The sequence below is a fragment of the Babylonia areolata genome, chromosome 33, assembly GCF_041734735.1.
Source record: "Babylonia areolata isolate BAREFJ2019XMU chromosome 33, ASM4173473v1, whole genome shotgun sequence".
Lineage (NCBI taxonomy): Eukaryota > Metazoa > Mollusca > Gastropoda > Neogastropoda > Buccinidae > Babylonia > Babylonia areolata.
In genome coordinates, this window is record NC_134908.1 from 7,120,349 (window position 1) to 7,140,139 (window position 19,791).

The 19,791-nt window shown below is 43.7% G+C and overlaps 3 protein-coding genes across 4 annotated transcripts in view; 2 read left to right on the plus strand and 1 right to left on the minus strand.

The window, feature by feature from the left end:
• Positions 1–5,984, plus strand: part of LOC143276812 (uncharacterized) — a 9,441-nt gene extending 3,457 nt beyond the window's left edge. Inside the window, exon 2 of the mRNA XM_076581464.1 lies at positions 897–5,984. Coding sequence (XP_076437579.1) covers positions 897–2,804 — 1,908 coding nt within the window. The 3' untranslated portion in view covers positions 2,805–5,984. The remainder of the gene's footprint in view (positions 1–896) is intronic.
• Positions 1–19,791, minus strand: part of LOC143276927 (uncharacterized) — a 67,655-nt gene that overhangs the window by 6,571 nt on the left and 41,293 nt on the right. The gene's annotated exons all lie outside the window — the stretch shown is intronic.
• Positions 11,414–14,472, plus strand: LOC143276921 (uncharacterized). Of its 2 annotated transcripts, none has more exons than XM_076581590.1 (2): positions 11,414–11,675; positions 12,811–14,472. In XM_076581590.1, exons 1-2 carry the CDS (start codon positions 11,469–11,471, stop codon positions 14,392–14,394), a joined length of 1,791 nt encoding a protein of 596 aa, XP_076437705.1. In that variant the 5' UTR covers positions 11,414–11,468; the 3' UTR covers positions 14,395–14,472. The 2 variants fall into 2 exon arrangements, with proteins under 2 accessions (XP_076437705.1, XP_076437704.1); XM_076581589.1 differs by having other exon boundaries at positions 12,487–14,468.

Genomic DNA, 19,791 nt, shown 5'->3' on the forward strand with positions numbered 1-19,791 from the left:
AATTTCTTAAAAAAAACTGAAGACGAAGGAGTCATTGTCGCATTGGGCAATACTGGCACAGAAATAACTTGAATCAGAGAAAGAAAACGTTCTTTGTGTCACATTGGTCGACACTGCAGGGGTTTGCCGTCAGTGCATACATTGACAGCGGAGAGCAAAGGAACTCTCTGTGGCAGAAATATGAATTTTGAAGCCGCCTCACGTGGAAAGAAACTGACAGAGAACTAACGATTCACCCTAAACTGATCAGCTGATACAGAAAGTCAGGGTTCAGATTGACAAAGACAAAGGCTGTGTGAGCATGGTCTCCTCCATTTGAATCAGAAAAGATGCATCAATAATGCGAAGATAAGGAGTCCACCTTGTCCACACTCGTTCTTGCTAAGCTGTCCACAGATGTTGCTTTCTTCTTTACAACTTGGTAACCTAATTTTATTGGTCTCCTTCTCTTTGGTGATTATCACCTAATTAACATACCCCCCCCCCCCAACCCACACACAAAAACACCGTCTCTCTCTCTCTCTCCCTCTCTCTCTCTCTCTCTCTCGGACACACACACACACACACACAGACACAGACACACACACACACACACACACACACACACACACACACACACACGTATGCATGTAACTATATTTCCAGTAGTTTTGTGTATTTTTTCCTATATATCTCCCCACTTTTTCTTTTTCTTTTATTCTTCCATTTCTTTTCAGATGGCTTCATGTAAAGAAACAGTCGTTGCTTATTTAATTACCATCTTGAAATGAAAATGTTGACTTGACTTCACACACACACACACACACACACACACACACACACACACACACACACACACACACACACACACACACCTTACACGATAAAATAATTATCCTGTCACTGTTTTTCCCCAGACCAACTTCTACTTAGTAGACAACCTGGCTGCCACTTCATCCTCACCTCCTCGACGACTGTGTGACGTGTGCACTGATGACAGGGAGGCCACTCATTCCTGTCTCCAGTGCCAGCAGAGGTATTGCCTCCCTTGCCGTAAATACCATGATTGCTTTTCACTGAATCGTGGACACACTGTTGTGTCCTTGACCCAGGAGGAAGAAGAGGGGTGTGGAAAGGGAATCCCACTGTCAGACAAACACAAAGTGGAGATGTGTACCAAGCATCTTGATCAACAACTTCTATTTCACTGCACCAAGTGTCAGGCTGACTTATGTCTGCAGTGCAACTCGACCCAGCATGAAGGTCACCCTATGGAGGATCTGGCGGACACCCGATCCAAGGTCAAGGACAAGTTGAAGGACAGGTTGGGAACTTTGACACAGGGCATACAGCAGATCGATCACCTGGTCAGTGCCTTTGAAGATCGAAGCACCAAGCTCCAACAACAAAAGCAGACAACGGAACAAGATTTCCGGGCACGTGCTGACACGTTACATCAATGGGTGAACCAGTCACTGGACGAGGCCATCAGCAGCATTCAGTCGTCCAGTGAGCAGCTGGCAAAACCTTGGCAGGATCAAGCTGAGCAGCTGCGACACAAGAAACTGGCACTGGAAGCACAACAAGACCACATCCTGCAGGTCCTCAAGGACGGAAAGGAGACTGACCTGGTGTCCTTGGAAGCTCAGCTGTCTTCCAGCCCCATGGAAGACGTGGACGTGGAAGAGCTGAGGAAAGAGCTGACCAAGGACATTCCCTCTTTCCGTGTAGAGCACAACACCACGGCAGTGAACCAGCCACAGTTACGTACCTTTATCGGCGTCCTAGAACCAGTACAGCAGACAGCAGGTGCTGAAGAGACTGTTCTTCCCAGTCAGCACAGCTATGGCCTGGGAAAGGCGTCAGGTTCAGATTCAGTGAAGGGATCAGACGTGATGCACACAACACACAGTGCCCCTTCAGCCAGCAGTTGTGTGGGCGTGATGGGGAAGAAGCCACCAAGAGAGTTCATCTATTCCATGAATCCTAAATCAGTGGTCATTCACATGTGTCCCATCAGTCACAACCGACTGTGGGTGTTGTATAGACCTGCACGTAGTAGTCCTCAGTGTCTGAAGCTGTTTGATGCTGAAGGTCAGGAGCTGACCACAGTGCAGGACCCAGGGAACTGTACTGGCCTCCTCACCATCATTGATGACGTCCTGCTGTGCTGGACAGATGGAGACAGCACTGTCCGGCTGATCACACCTGACGGCAGTCTGAGCACGTATGACATGGGGAGGAAGATTTTGTGGATGGTCTCTTCTGCCAAAAATGACATTCACTACCTGGGAGATTCGGAAGAGAAGAGTCTTCATCGTGTGACATTCACGTCAGTAAACACTGATCAGACTGACAGTGGTCTGTCAGGTTCTGCACTGTGTCAGGCATCGTCCCCAGGTACACCCGACCACACAAACCAGCTGACACATTCATTCAAGGAGGTGGTGTTTGAAAACCCCCCAAAACGAAACCTACGGCATGTGTCTGCAGGAGGACGTTACTTTGCCTTTCTTTGTGATGGCACAGTGAAGGTCCACAGCAGAGCTGGTTCAGGAAGTTCTGCCATCCTCTGCTCCTACAAACCAACATCCCTGCCTCATGATGCACGTTTTGTTCTGATTGATGATAATGAACGACTATTGGTCGTTGTCCACAAAGAAAGCAAAGTACATATCATTGACCATGAAGATGGAGGGTGCTTTGTGCGCTGTTTGGACACAGGGCCCCTGGAGCTGGATAGACCAAATCGTCTGGCCACTGACTTTGACCAGCATGTGTGGATTGGGTGTAGGGGAGGAAAGGTGGTGGTGGTTGATCTGTGACCTTAAAGCGGTCAGTGGGGTGATGATGAATGACCTGTGACCTGACACTTCTTGTGTGTTGTTCATGTTTATAGCGTGTTGAGATGAGTTATTGTGTGTGTGTGTGAGGGGGGGTGGGGGTGGGTTGGGAGGGGGGTGCTGTGGGGGGAGGGGGGTGGGGGTGGGGGGTACATAATATGTGTGTTTTTATCTGTATATATATGTGTCTATACAACGTGTGTGTGTGTGTTTGTGTGTGTGTGTGTGTGTGTGTGTGTGTGTGTGTGTGTGTGTGTGTGTGTGCGCGCGCTCTCGAACCATGTGTACGGGCACTTGCCTTTCCATTGGGTCATCTCAGCGACGTGGAGAGGGGGGACCTACTGCATGGGTGACAGTCTGTCCTCCATGTCTACCTACCCAGTCTTTGTGCACAAGAGAGGACACTCTGGCTTCGCTATGCAGCGTCCAAAACACACACACACACACACACACACACACACACACACGCACACACACACACACACATGTATATATATATGTATATATATTATTTATATGTATATATATGTTGTTTCCTTCTATTTATTTAATTGTGTTTTCGTTTCATTCCTTATATTTGTAAAAGAAAGGTTTCAATGTGAAATATCCTGTGCATGTTTATCAAATAGTTTCGCTGACAAAGGTTTTCTCCTCTCTCTCTTTGGCTGTCCCTGGCTCTCTCTGCTTCTGTCTGTTTTCGAAGGTTGGATGAAACAAAAAAACTTTGTTTGTTATCCCCTTTTCCCAAATAATATTAATTTCAAGTCAATTCTGTCTCTCTGTCTCTGTCCCTGATCCTCTGTCTGTCTGTCTCTCTGTCTCTGTCCCTGATCCTCTGTCTGTCTGTCTGTCTGTCTCTGTCTCTGTCCCTGATTGTCTGTCTGCCTGTTTTTGTCTGTCTCTCTCTGTCTGTCTGTCTGTCTGTCTCTCTCTCTCAAGTTCCACATCGTTATTTGGCACAGTATTTGTACAAAGCTTTTCACTAACCAGAGACTTTTGTGGCTTTTTGTAAGGACCTGTAGTGCTGGTTAGGTTTCTGTTTTTTGTTCACACTGTCCTGTTATTGCCCCTCTTAAAGTGTGGTTATTGCCCCTCTTAAATTACTGTTATTGCCACTCTTAAGGTGCGGTTATTGCCCCTCTTAAAGTGTGGTTATGGCCCCTCTTAAAGCGCGGTTATTGCCACTCTTAAAGCGCGGTTATTGCCCCTCTTAATAAAGTTGGTCTTAATAAGATAGGTAAATTATCCAAGTCTGGATCTTATAATTATTGGTAATTTCATTTTTTCATAAGTTTGCCTCATAGTTACTTTTGTGGTTTGTGTTCATTGAATAACCCCCACCCCCCACCCCCATCTCTCTCTCTCTCTTGCTCTCTCTCTTTTAATCATTTATTTTTGTCTGTCTTCCTCTACCAACCCTCTCTTGCTTACTCCTATCCATGTTCTTATTTTCTGACACATGATTACCGTACAGTTGTGCAGTGCTTTGAGTATCTATTCATGTACTTTATGGTGAATATATATATATCTTTTTTTGATATTGTAATGTATTTTCTCATTCGGTTTCTTCTTCTTCTTCCTTCTTCTCCTCCTCCTCCTTCTCCTTCTCCTCCTCCTTCTCCTTCTCCTCCTCCTCCTCTTTTTTTTCTTGATGTGTTTTTCGATGGTTGGTTGAAACAAAAGCTTTGTTTCCCCCCACTCCACCCTAAATATCATTTCGATTCCATCTCTCTCTCTCTCTCTCTCTCTCTCTCTCTCACACACACACACACACACACACACACACACACACACACACACACCCCTCCCCCTCCTCTCTTTTATTCTGATGATGATGGTATACTGATTGCCTTAGTGTTCTTGTTGTTTTTTTTTTTTTCACGCATGTGTGCATACACATCTATTTGTATACATATATTCCATTATAGCAACATGCATTATTAATCTCAAAATAACGTCATCTCTGTCTTTGTCTCTCAATGTCCATGTCTCTGTCTCTTTGTCTCCCTGTCTTTCTCCCTACAACTTCTTTTTGCTCCTAGAACTCTTTCAATGGATTAGTTTTTATTATTGTTTTTTTGTGGTTTTTTTTTCGTAACATGTGCATGCTCATTTCGGATCAAAATTTGCATTGCTTGATCATTATCTTGACATATATATCATTTTCTTTTATGTTCAGGTCTTGTACTATCTCCCCCCCCCACCACCTCGTCACACACACACACACACACAAAAGCACACACACACACACACAAAAGCACACACACACACACACACACACAAAAGCACACATACACAAAAGCACACACACACACACACACAATCACACACACACACAATCACACCAGACAATATTGTTGTGTGTGTGTGTGTTTGGGTTTTTTTTTATTACTTGTTTGTTGTTGGGTTTTTGTTGTTGTTGTTGTTGTTGTTTTTTATTTGTTTTTTTTTTTTTAACTGTTTTCGCTGCGAGGGCTTGACGAAAAAAAAAAAAAAAAAAAAAAAAAAAAAAAAGTCTTGCTTACTGACGGGCGCAGTAGCCGAGTGGTTAAAGCGTTGGACTGTCAATCTGAGGGTCCCGGGGTTCGAATCTCGGTGACGGCGCCTGGTGGGTAAAGGGTGGAGATTTTTACGATCTTCCAGGTCAACATATGTGCAGACCTGCTTAGTGCCTGAACCCCCTTCGTGTGTATATGCAAGCAGAAGATCAAATACGCACGTTAAAGATCCTGTAATCCATGTCAGCGTTCGGTGGGTTATGGAAACAAGAAAATACCCAGCATGCACACCCCCGAAAACGGAGTATGACTGCCTACATGGCGGGGTAAAAACGGTCATACACGTAAAAGCCCACTCGTGTGCATACGAGTGAACGCAGAAGAAGTCTTGTTTACTCTTTTACCATCAGAAAATAAAATTTTCTGATTCCAATTCGATTCTCTCTCTCTCTCTCTCTCTCTCTCTCTCTGCCTTTTCTCTTTCCCTCTCCCCCCCCCCCTCTCTCTCGTTCATGTCATATTCTAACTTGCATTGTAACTGGCCAGATATCTTTACAGTTAAACTGTTCTGAGTTCCTCTGCTACACACACACACACAGACACACAGAGGCACACGCACACGCACAAACACACACACACGCACACGCACACACACACACACACACACGCACACGCACACAACCTTGCCTCTCCCTTCTATCTTTCTCTGTCTCTCAGATGCGTCATTCTGTTGTTGGTTTTTTTGGGTTTTTTTATAATCCATTCCCTTGAAGTGATACTTTCTGCAGTGGTGTGCTATTAGCGTAACGCTTATTCATGTTAATCAGAATCTTCAATTAAGAAAAACAATCTTTCTGCAGTGGTGTGCTATTAGCGTAACGCTTATTCATGTTAATCAGAATCTTCAATTAAGAGAAACAATCTTTCTGCAGTGGTGTGCTATTAGCGTAACGCTTATTCATGTTAATCAGAATCTTCATTTAAGAAAAACAATCTTTCTGCAGTGGTGTGCTATTAGCGTAACGCTTATTCATGTTAATCAGAATCTTCAATTAAGAGAAACAATCTTTCTGCAGTGGTGTGCTATTAGCGTAACGCTTATTCATGTTAATCAGAATCTTCATTTAAGAAAAACAATCTTTCTGCAGTGGTGTGCTATTAGCGTAACGCTTATTCATGTTAATCAGAATCTTCAATTAAGAGAAACAATCTTTCTGCAGTGGTGTGCTATTAGCGTAACGCTTATTCATGTTAATCAGAATCTTCATTTAAGAAAAACAATCTTTCTGCAGTGGTGTGCTATTAGCGTAACGTTTATTCATGTTAATCAGAATCTTCAAGTAAGAAAAACAATCTTTCTGCAGTGGTGTGCTATTAGCGTAACGCTTATTCATGTTAATCAGAATCTTCATTTAAGAAAAACAATCTTTCTGCAGTGGTGTGCTATTAGCGTAACGTTTATTCATGTTAATCAGAATCTTCAAGTAAGAAAAACAATCTTTCTGCAGTGGTGTGCTATTAGCGTAACGCTTATTCATGTTAATCAGAATCTTCAAGTAAGAAAAACAATCTTTCTGCAGTGGTGTGCTATTAGCGTAACGCTTATTCATGTTAATCAGAATCTTCAAGTAAGAAAAACAATCTTTCTGCAGTGGTGTGCTATTAGCGTAACGCTTATTCATGTTAATCAGAATCTTCAATTAAGAAAAACAATCTTTCTGCAGTGGTGTGCTATTAGCGTAACGCTTATTCATGTTAATCAGAATCTTCAAGTAAGAAAAACAATCTTTCTGCAGTGGTGTGCTATTAGCGTAACGCTTATTCATGTTAATCAGAATCTTCAAGTAAGAAAAACAATCTTTCTGCAGTGGTGTGCTATTAGCGTAACGCTTATTCATGTTAATCAGAATCTTCAAGTAAGAAAAACAATCTTTCTGCAGTGGTGTGCTATTAGCGTAACGCTTATTCATGTTAATCAGAATCTTCATTTAAGAAAAACAATCTTTCTGCAGTGGTGTGCTATTAGCGTAACGTTTATTCATGTTAATCAGAATCTTCAAGTAAGAAAAACAATCTTTCTGCAGTGGTGTGCTATTAGCGTAACGCTTATTCATGTTAATCAGAATCTTCATTTAAGAAAAACAATCTTTCTGCAGTGGTGTGCTATTAGCGTAACGTTTATTCATGTTAATCAGAATCTTCAAGTAAGAAAAACAATCTTTCTGCAGTGGTGTGCTATTAGCGTAACGCTTATTCATGTTAATCAGAATCTTCAAGTAAGAAAAACAATCTTTCTGCAGTGGTGTGCTATTAGCGTAACGCTTATTCATGTTAATCAGAATCTTCAAGTAAGAAAAACAATCTTTCTGCAGTGGTGTGCTATTAGCGTAACGCTTATTCATGTTAATCAGAATCTTCAATTAAGAAAAACAATCTTTCTGCAGTGGTGTGCTATTAGCGTAACGCTTATTCATGTTAATCAGAATCTTCAAGTAAGAAAAACAATCTTTCTGCAGTGGTGTGCTATTAGCGTAACGCTTATTCATGTTAATCAGAATCTTCAAGTAAGAAAAACAATCTTTCTGCAGTGGTGTGCTATTAGCGTAACGCTTATTCATGTTAATCAGAATCTTCAAGTAAGAAAAACAATCTTTCTGCAGTGGTGTGCTATTAGCGTAACGTTTATCCATGTTAATCAGAATCTTCAAGTAAGAAAAACAATCTTTCTGCAGTGGTGTGCTATTAGCGTAACGCTTATTCATGTTAATCAGAATCTTCAATTAAGAAAAACAATCTTTCTGCAGTGGTGTGCTATTAGCGTAACGTTTATTCATGTTAATCAGAATCTTCAATTAAGAAAAACAATCTTTCTGCAGTGGTGTGCTATTAGCGTAACGTTTATTCATGTTAATCAGAATCTTCAATTAAGAAAAACAATCTTTCTGCAGTGGTGTGCTATTAGCGTAACGCTTATTCATGTTAATCAGAATCTTCAATTAAGAAAAGCAATCTTTCTGCAGTGGTGTGCTATTAGCTTAATGTTTATTCATGTTAATCAGAATCTTCAATTAAGAAAAACAATCTTTCTGCAGTGGTGTGCTATTAGCGTAACGTTTATTCGTGTTACTCAGAATCTTCATTAAAGAAATAACATTGACTGATTTGATATTTGTTAATTGTTGAAAGAAACTGTCAATGGTGTGTGTGTGTGTGTGTGTGTGTGTGTGTGTGTGTGTGTGTGTTGTGTGTGTGTGTGTTGTGTGTGTTGTGTGTGTGTGTGTGTGTGTGTGTGTGTGTTGTGTGTGTGTGTGTGTGTGTGTGTGTGTGTGTGTGTGTGTGTGTGTGTGTGTTGACACACTATTGCGTGCACTTTCATGTATACAATATTATGTCTGTCTTTTCTCTCTGTGTCCCTCTGTCTCTCTCGGTCGATAAATAACTGTCACACTCACGCGCACACACACACACACACACACACACACACACACGGAGAAAACAAGGGAGGCAAGGCCTTCAAGACTCACGTGTGATAAACACGTCATGGTTAAAAATTAAAAACAACAACCCAACATTGCCAATCAGATCATGTGAGAAAAAAGGCATACATTTTTTTTCATGATAAGCCATGTTGCGACCTTGACCTTTGACCTTGTCCATTGACAGGGATTTTGTTCTCACCCTGACCAATCAGTGTACCAAATACGATGAAAGTTATGTACAGGACCTTCTCCCCTTGCACGTTGAAACCTTTCCAATCAGTATCATGTGTCATTTCGTGACAAAGACCTTTCACCTTTGTTTTAGAGTTCTGAGTAGAGTTTCTTTAGGAATCATGTCGTACTCATGAACAATCACAGTACAAAGTGTGGTAAACACTGGAAGCAAGATATGGTCTTCATGAAGCTGTTTTATCATTTTTAAAATCATTTAATGACCTTGGTCTTTGACTCTTACCATGCTTCCCACATCATCATAAACGGGTAACATTTTTCAGGTATCATTCATACCTACCACCTTGCCAGGTATGGCTCCTCTGCCACCAGCAGTAGCCTAGAAAGTACCAACGTTTACGTTTACCTCGGACACACACAGACTGCACCATGTCATGAGACAGACTCGCTTTGTTTACACACACACACACACACACACACACACACACGTCAAAACGACGACAGAACACACGGTAAAAAAAGGGAACATAACAGTGACCAATGAACACCTCATCAACAACCTGTCTGTGCACATGATGTCAGGGGACTGAACAGGAAACAAGGAGAAGAACAGTCCAACCAACACTGCGTACAACACGAGAGAGCAGCTCAGCTGAATGGTTGTGATGGTTGAGTCTTTTGCTGTCCTATGTATGATTAAAATCAGGCCTGATTGTAATGGTTCTGTAGTTTCCTCTCTCTCTCCCTTTGTCCTGCGCGCGCACGCACATGTGTGTGTGTGTGTGTGTATGTGTGTGATGTGAAACTCACATCAGGTTAAATGATCACTCCGAGAAATTTAAATTCACCGATGATCTCTACTTGCTTGTCTTTAATGACAAGTGGTAAGGGGTCAGATCTGGTCTTCCTGAAATTACTCAGGGAGTTCATCGAGCCGTGGGTTGTCGCGATGGTGTAGGAGGGCGGGGGGTCCACAACTTGCACCAACGTCCCCTCCTCTGTCGTCGGCCCGCGTAACCTAGCAGCTCGGTCTCCAAGTGGTGGATCCCGGAAACAACAGCCAAAAGCTGACCCAGCAAGGGTTAAAATAATGTGGCCTCCACACACAAAATCTGTTCTCCGTTCAACCACCCGTCTTCATTCGACCAAAAGGAAAACACACAAAACCATTAGCCGCTGGAAACCTGAAAAGAAAGATAACTGAAAAACAACAACTGGGGTTTGGAGGAGTAACCTCCCTGCACTGGAATTGCCACAACTGAAAAGAAAAGGGGAGATGACAAGCATTCTCACGGATACACACAACAACTTCCCCCGGCTGAAAAGGAAGCCGAACTTCCGCCCTGCACGGCATGGCTTGAAAGAAGCTGACTCTAATAAACACAAAAATGTTTAAATCAGAAGAAGCCAACGCTCGCCCACCAACTAGATATACATACACTATTCGTCAAGGAACAATAACAATCAAAATAGGATACCCTTCTGTCGCCCTGAGTACCTGTTACAGTCCTATATGGAAGCAAAACCGTTCTCAGAGATAATGATAAACTTGTGATAGATACCCGCACGTACCACTGGCATAAAGCATACTGTCAAAAGTTCTAACCACAAATGGGGATCATTAGAACACAAATTCAAGAAGTACTATCAATCATGTCATTGGCACATCACAATGAAACCGAGAAATGAAAACTAATTGCGAACAAAAAGGAAGAGGGGTGGGTGAGGGGGGTGTGTGTGTGAAAAAGGAATGGTTCCGAACCAATTGTAGTTGATTAAATAAATCCCAAGGAATGTTTTTTTTTTTATTAATCAAATCAAATCAAATCAAACACGAGATGTTGCCGAAAATACGGGAACGAACCCCACAAGACATTCTGATGCAGGAACCTCTCCACGCTGAGTGACAGGATGGCAGTGATCTATTGCTGTTTGCGGGTGTGTGAAGAAAACTCCATCCAGCTTCACTCACACATCAAGTATGCCCACCGTCCAATCAAAACCTTTGCTGCACACTCGTTGCACGTGCAATGCACAGCAAGATTAAAAGGGAAAAGAGAAATGTTGAACCTGACAACTGGTTGACTCTTTCACTGGGTAGCAGCTTGTTGGGTGTGATACAGGTATTGAAATAGACCTACTTCTTACTGTGACTGGATTCAGCTGGTTTGTTCTTTTGAACACAGAGGAAGTCTGTATCAGTTCGTGTGTGAGTGCACATTCATATTCAGGACGAAATATAGTGAAACTTTTATGCCTTTCAAAAAAAAAACAACAAAAAAACAACAACAAAAAATCTTCAAGTGAAGTGTTAGCTAGCCTGCTGACAGACTGGTTATCGTGAATTATGTGACAGCTTCAGTGGGTAGATGTGGCGTGTTTAGACTGATCAGTTGGGAGACTTGAATTCAGTTGAGAGTTCAGTTTGGAGAAAGGTTCAAAGCTGCACAAACGTCAACGTCATCTGAGGTGACAACATGGCGACTGGAGGGGAAGAAGACATTGACACTAAACTATGCTGTGCCATCTGCCTGGAACCGTATCGTCGGCCCAAAATGCTGCGGTGTTACCACAGTTTCTGTCAGAGCTGTCTTCAGGGTGTGGCTGGCTCCTCCCCCTCCTTCCCCTGCCCCTCGTGCCGTGAGATCATGCTGCTGCCCCCTGGGGGAGTTGGGGCATTGCAGGTCAGTTGGTGGAACTGTACATTTCTGTGTGTGCGTGTTTCTGTGTGTGTGTGTGTGTGTGTGTGTGTGTGGGGGGGGGGTTATGTGTGTGTGTATGTGTGTGTGTGTGTGTGTGTGTGTGTGTACCTGCATGTGTGTTTGTATGTTACTGTGAATATGTGTGTATTTCTCTGTGCGTGCGTGCGTGCGTGCGTGCGTGTGTGTGTGTGAGTGTGTGTGTGTGTGTGTGTGAGTGTGTGTGTGTGTGTGTGTGTGTGTGTGTGTGTGTGTGTGTGTGTGTGTGTAGAGAGTGTGTGTGTGCATATGTGTGCAGGTGTGTATATGAGGATGTGTATACATACATGTACACACACGCACGCACACACACGCACACACACACACACACACATGCATGTGCACTCAGGCCTAGGCTATAGACACATACAAATACACATATATTTACGTGTGCTCACACATACAGGTATGGGGAATGTGGACAGACACATGCACGTGTGTGTGCGCCCGTGCACACAGACACATATGCCCATGTTCCCTGCTGAGTTTTGTACAAAAACATGCACACACACACGCACGCACACACACACATGCACACACACACACATATGCCCATGTTCCCTCCTGAGATTAGTACAAAAGCATGCACACACACACACACACACACACACACACACACACACACACACACACACACACACACACATGTACCATATCCCTACTGACAAAGGCCTAAGCACACATAAGGTTATGACAGAATTCTTTATTGAATGCTGTGTTTTGTTCAGATTTGTTTGTGTGTGTCTGTTTTCCCCAGACCAACTTCTACGTAGTAGACAACCTGGCTGCCACTTCATCCTCACCTCCTCGACGACTGTGTGACGTGTGCACTGATGACAGGGAGGCCACTCATTCCTGTCTCCAGTGCCAGCAGAGGTATTGCCTCCCTTGCCGTAAAAACCATGATTCCTTCAGTGCCTGTCGTGGTCACACTGTTGTGTCCTTGACCCAGGAGGAAGAAGAGGGGTGTGGAAAGGGAATCCCACTGTCAGACAAACACAAAGTGGAGATGTGTACCAAGCATCTTAATCAACAACTTCTATTTCACTGCACCAAGTGTCAGGCTGACTTATGTCTGCAGTGCAAGTTGACCCAGCATGAAGGTCACCCCACGGAGGATCTGGCGGACACCCGATCCAAGGTCAAGGACAAGTTGAAGGACAGGTTGGGAACTTTGACACAGGACATACAGCAGGTTGATCACCTGGTCAGTGCCTTTGAAGATCGATGCACCAAGCTACAACAACAAAAGCAGACAACGGAACAAGATTTCCGGGCACGTGCTGACACGTTACATCAATGGGTGAACCAGTCACTGGACGAGGCCATCAGCAGCATTCAGTCGTCCAGTGAGCAGCTGGCAAAACCCTGGCAGGATCAAGCTGAGCAGCTGCGACACAAGAAACTGGCACTGGAAGCACAACAAGACCACATCCTGCAGGTCCTCAAGGACGGAAAAGAGGCTGACCTGGTGTCCTTGGAAGCTCAGCTGTCTTCCGGTCCCATGGAAGGCGTGGACGTGGAAGAGCTGAGGAAAGAGCTGACCAAGGACATTCCCTCTTTCCGCGTGGAGCACAACACCACGGCAGTGAACCAGCCACAGTTACGTACCTTTATCGGCGTCCTAGAACCAGTACAGCAGACAGCAGGTGCTGAAGAGACTGTTCTTCCCAGTCAGCACAGCTGTGGCCTGGGAAAGGCGTCAGGTTCAGATTCAGTGAAGGGATCAGACGTGATGCACACAACACACAGTGCCCCTTCAGCCAGCAGTTGTGTGGGCGTGATGGGGAAGAAGCCACCAAGAGAGTTCATCTATTCCAGGAATCCTGAATCAGTGGTCTTTGCCATGTGTCCCATCAGTCACAACCGACTGTGGGTGTTGTACAGACCTGCAGGTGGTAGTGCTCAGTATCTGAAGCTGTTTGATGCTGAAGGTCAGGTGCTGACCACAGTGCAGTACCCAGGGTACTGTAATGGCCTCCTCACCATCACTGATGACGTCCTGCTGTGCTGGAAATATGGAGACAGCACTGTCCGGCTGATCACACCTGACGGCAGTCTGAGCACGTATGACATGGGGATGGAGGTTTGGGGCATGGTCTCTTCTGCCACAAATGACATTCACTACCTGGGAGATTGGCAACAGAATAGTCTTCATCGTGTGACATTCACGTCAGTAAACACTGATCAGACTGACAGTGGTCTGTCAGGTTCTGCACTGTGTCAGGCATCGTCCCCAGGTACACCCCACCAGAGAAACCAGCTGACACATTCAGTCAAGGAGGTGGTGTTTGAAAAATACCCAGAAGGAATCCTACGCCATGTGTCTGCAGGAGGACGTTACTTTGCTTTTCTTGATGATGACACAGTGATGGTCTACCGCAGAGCTGGTTCAGGAAGTTTTGCCATCCTCTGCTCCTACAATCCAACATCCCTGCCTTGTGATGCACGTTTTGTTCTGATTGATGATAATGAACTACTATTGGTCGTTGTCGAGGAAGAAAGCAAAGTACATATCATTGACCATGAAGATGGAGGGTGCTTTGTGCGCTGTTTAGACACAGGGCCCCTGGAGCTGGATGCACCAACTTGTCTGGCCACTGACTTTAACCAGCATGTGTGGATTGGGTGTTATGGAGGGAAGGTGGTGGTGGTTGACCTGTGACCTTAAAGGGGTCAGTGGGGGTGGCGATGACTGACCTGTGACCTGACACTTCTTGTGTGTTGTTCATGTTCATAGCGTGTTGTGATGAGTTATTCTGTCTGTGTGTGTGTGTGTGTGTGGGGGGGGGGGGGGGTTTGGGGGGGTTGGGGGGGTACATAATATGTGTTTGTATCTGTATATATATGTGTCTATACAACGTTTGTGTGTGTGCGTGTGTGTGTGTGTGTGTGTGTGTGTGTGTGTGTGTGTGTGTGTGCGCGCTCGAACCATGTGTACGGGCACTTGCCTTTCCATTGGGTCATCTCAGCGACGTGGAGAGGGGGGACCTACTGCATGGGTGACAGTCTGTCCTCCATGTCTACCTACCCAGTCTTTGTGCACAAGAGAGGACACCCTGGCTTCGCTATGCAGCGTCCAAAACACACACACACACACACACACACACACACACACACACACACACACACACACACACACACACACACACACACACACACACACACACATGTATATATATATGTATATGTATTATTTATATGTATATATATGTTGTTTCCTTCTATTTATTTAATTGTGTTTTCGTTTCATTCCTTATATTTGTAAAAGAAAGGTTTCAATGTGAAATATCCTGTGCATGTTTATCAAATAGTTTCGCTGACAAAGGTTTTCTCCTCTCTCTCTTTGGCTGTCCCTGGCTGTCTCTGCTTCTGTCTGTCTGTCTCTGTTTCTCTCTTTCTCTTTCTAGATTTCCGGGCTTTGGAAATGCAGTGCTTTAAATGTTTCTTCATGTATCCATGTTTGAAGGTGTACATATTGTTTTGATAAAGTGATACATCTTCTCTTTCTTTCTTTTCTTTCTTTTTGGGTGTTCTTTCATGAGTTTTGGTCTGTTTTCGAAGGTTGGATAAAACAAAAAAACTTTGTTTGTTATCCCCTTTTCCCAAATAAAATTAGTTTCAAGTCAATTCTGTCTCTCTGTCTCTGTCCCTGATCCTCTGTCTGTCTGTCTCTCTGTCTCTGTCCCTGATCCTCTGTCTGTCTGTCTGTCTGTCTCTGTCCCTGATTGTCTGTCTGCCTGTTTTTGTCTGTCTCTCTCTGTCTGTCTGTCTGTCTGTCTCTCTCTCTCAAGTTCCACACCGTTATTTGGCACAGTATTTGTACAAAGCTTTTCAGTAACCAGAGACGTTTGTGGCTTTTTGTAAGGACCTGTCGTGCTGGTTAGGTTTCTGTTTTTTGTTCACACTGTCCTGTTATTGCCCCTCTTAAAGTGTGGTTATTGCCCCTCTTAAAGTGTGGTTATTGCCCCTCTTAAATTGCTGTTATTGCCACTCTTAAGTGCGGTTATTGCCCCTCTTAAAGTGTGGTTATGGCCCCTCTTAAAGCGCGGTTATTTCCACTCTTAAAGCGCGGTTATTGCCCCTCTTAATAAAGTTGGTCTTAATAAGATAGGTAAATTATCCAAGTCTGGATCTTATAATTATTGGTAATTTCATTTTTTTCATAAGTTTGCTTCATAGTTACTTTTGTGGTTTGTGTTCATTGAATAACCCCCACCCTCCCCACCCTCTCTCTCTCTCTCTTGCTCTCTCTCTTTTAATCATTTATTTTTGTCTCTGTCTTCCTCTACCAACCCTCTCTTGCTTACTCCTATCAATGTTCTTATTTTCTGACACATGATTACCGTACAGTTGTGCAGTGCTTTGAGTATCTATTCATGTACTTTATGGTGAATATATATATCTTTTTTTGATATTGTAATGTATTTTCTCATTCGGTTTCTTCTTCTTCTTCCTTCTTCTCCTCCTCCTCCTTCTCCCCCTTCTCCTCCTCCTCCTCCTTCTCCTCCTCCCTCCTTCTCCTCCTCCTCCTTCTCCTCCTCCTCCTCCTCCTCTTTTTTTTCTTGATGTGTTTTTCGATGGTTGGTTGAAACAAAAGCTTTGTTTCCCCCCACTCCACCCTAAATATCATTTCGATTCCATCTCTCTCTCTCTCTCTCTCTCACTCTCTCTCTGTCTCTCTCTCTCTCTCTCTCTCTCTCTCTCACACACACTCTCTCTCTCTCTCTCTCTCTCACACACACACACACACACACACACACACACACACACACCTCCCCCTCCTCTCTTTTATTCTGATGATGATGGTATACTGATTGCCTTAGTGTTGTTGTTGTTTTGTTTTTTTTCACGCATGTGTGCATACACATCTATTTGTATACATATATTCCATTATAGCAACATGCATTATTAATCTCATAATAACGTCATCTCTGTCTTTGTCTCTCAATGTCCATGTCTCTGTCTCTTTGTCTCCCTGTCTTTCTCCCTACAACTTCTTTTTGCTCCTAGAACTCTTTCAATGGATTAGTTTTTATTATTGTTTTTTTGTGGGGGTTTTTTCGTAACATGTGCATGCTCATTTCGGATCAAAATTTGCATTGCTTGATCATTATCTTGACATATATATCATTTTCTTTTATGTTCAGGTCTTGTACTATCTCCCCCCCCCACCACCTCGTCACACACACACATACACACAAAAGCACACACACACACACACAAAAGCACACACACACACACACACACACAAAAGCACACATACACAAAAGCACACACACACACACACACAATCACACACACACACAATCACACCAGACAATATTGTTGTGTGTGTGTGTGTTTGGGTTTTTTTTTATTACTTGTTTGTTGTTGGGTTTTTGTTGTTGTTGTTGTTGTTGTTTTTTATTTGTTTTTTTTTTTTTAACTGTTTTCGCTGCGAGGGCTTGACGAAAAAAAAAAAAAAAAAAAAAAAAAAAAAAAAGTCTTGCTTACTGACGGGCGCAGTAGCCGAGTGGTTAAAGCGTTGGACTGTCAATCTGAGGGTCCCGGGGTTCGAATCTCGGTGACGGCGCCTGGTGGGTAAAGAATGACTAGCGTCCAGACCACCACTCAAGGTTTAGTGGAGGGGGAGAAAATATCGGCGGCTGAACCGTGATTCGAACCAGCGCACTCAGATCCTCTCTGGCTTCCAAGGCGGACGCGTTACCTCCAGGCCATCACTTCATATTCTCTTTCTCTCTTGGTCTTTCCTTGTCATTAGTTATTGTCTCTTTCTCCAGTTATCTGTTATCTTATTTATTTATTTATTTATTATTGTTATTATTATTATTATTATTATTATTATTACTACTACTACCTTTTTTTTTTTTACATTATAATTAAATTATTATTTATTTATTTATTTATTTGTGTAAGCTTATCTATTATTTATTCACCTTTTTAAAAAATTTTTCCTCAAGGCCTGACTAAGCGCGTTGGGTTACGCTGCTCCTCAGGCATCTGCTTGGGCGGCAGATGTGGTGTAGCGTATATGGATTTGTCCGAACGCAGTGACGCCTCCTTGAGCTACTGAAACTGAAACTGAAACTGATCTGTCTCCATCTGTCTGTTAGTCTGATGTCTGTTTTCTGTCAGACTGTCAGTCTGTTTGTCTGTTTCTTTCTGCCTCTTTCTGCCTCTCCATAACTGTCGGTCTCTGTCTCTGTCTCTCCCTGTTTATACTCTGCGGCGTACGCACATCAGAAGACTGTAGCCCTCACAACCACATCAGTGTTGGTTTCACTTTCAAGGTGTCAGTACATGTTGACTGATCCATGGATCAGAAGTTTATATCTGTCATAACCACATCAGTAATTTATAGTTTTCCTAACCACATTCCGAGGTTATCTCTCTCTCTCTCTCTCTCTCTCTCTCTCTCTCTCTCTCTCTATATATATATATATATATACTTTTGACGGGCGCAATAACCGAGTGGTTAAAGCGTTGGACTTTCACTCTCAGGGTCCTGGGTTCAAATCTCGGTGACAGCGCCTGGTGGGTAAAGGGTGGAGATTTTTTTCCGATCTCCCAGGTCAACATATGTGCAGACCTGCGTGTGCCTGAACCCCCTTCGTGTGTATACGCAAGAATAAGATCAAATGCGCACGCTAAAGATCCTGTAATCCTTGTCAGCGTTTGGTGGGTTAAGGAAACAAGAACATACCCAGCATGCACACCCCCAAAAACGGAATATGGCTGCCTACATGGCGGGGTAAAAACGATCATACACGTGAAAAGCCCACTCGTGTATGAGTGAACGTGGGAGTTGGAGCGAACGAACGAAGAAGAAGAAGAACAATCTATCCCTCTTAACAACAACATACGTTCATATCCTTCATTACCATATCACAAGTTTATATCCATCATAATCACATCAGAGGTTTCATATCCCAAATATCCACATCGAAAAGTTCTGTCGGGTGTTGCTGTCCATGGGACACAACCCAAGCAGTCTACAAATGACATGCTTGATGCAGTTACCTCCCGTACACCACCTCGCGACTGACAGACAGTCGCTGACAGACTTGCTGGTAACGCAACACCAACGAGCGGCCTACATCTAGGAAAATCGGAAATCCTCAGAAAAGTCAAAGAATACCAAAAAGAACAGGTACAAGGCCATCACACCATCGATCGCCTCAAAGAAATAGAAGCAGAGAGAGGGAGCGGCCGCAAATCTAACATGAAAGGTAGAGCACGATGCTTTGCAAATCAAACAAATATCGGCATCATTTCCAAACCAACATTGCGCAAATTTCTTCAAAACGGAACAGAGTCTCTGTGGGCCTTTCCAAACACAATAGACCGAGCAACACACTAGACGCCACGTTCTTGGCATCAGAGATCTTTTCCCATCCCTCTTGCGGCCAGTCAGTGGCGGCTGTGTGTGTTTGTGTGTATGTGTGCTTTTGAGTGCGTTTGTGAATGCGCGAGAGTGAAACTGTACACAAGTGTCAGGAGAGATATGTGTACGTGTGTGTGTGTGTGTGTGTGTGTGTGTGTGAGGGGAGGTGGGAGTGCGGGGGGAGGTGGGGTAGAGGATGAGGTATGTGAGTGTATGCATGCCTACACTGTGGGAGCAACAGGATATTGGAACGTGTATATATATATATATATATATATATATATATATATATATCTTTGTATGTACGTGTGTGGAGTTGGGGGTGGGAGATATGGGCGTATGTGTGTGTGCTTGTACAAGTAAGTGTTCATCTCTGTGAGTGTGTGTTTGTGTGTGTGTGTGTGTGCCGTGGAAGCTGCGATACGTAGACTAGAAATGAGTGTGTGGAGGAGGGGGTAGAGGAGGTGCAAGGTAATGTGTGTGTGTGTGTGTGTGTGTGTGTGTGTTGGAGCTCATGTACGTTTATATGTATTTGACTGTGCTTTCATATGTGCTTGTACAAGTAAGTGTTCATCTCTGTGAGTGTGTGTTTGTGTTTGTGTGTGTGTGTGTGTGCCGTGGAAGCTGCGATACTTAGACTAGAAATAAGTGTGTGGAGGAGGGGGGTAGAGGAGG

Coding starts and splice junctions, on each gene's coding strand:
- LOC143276921 (XM_076581589.1), top strand. CDS start 11,469: ATGGCGACTGGAGGGGAAGAAGACATTGACACTAAACTATGCTGTGCC. Junction 11,676..12,486: donor GGGGAGTTGGGGCATTGCAG/GTCAGTTGGTGG, acceptor TGTTTTCCCCAG/ACCAACTTCTACGTAGTAGA.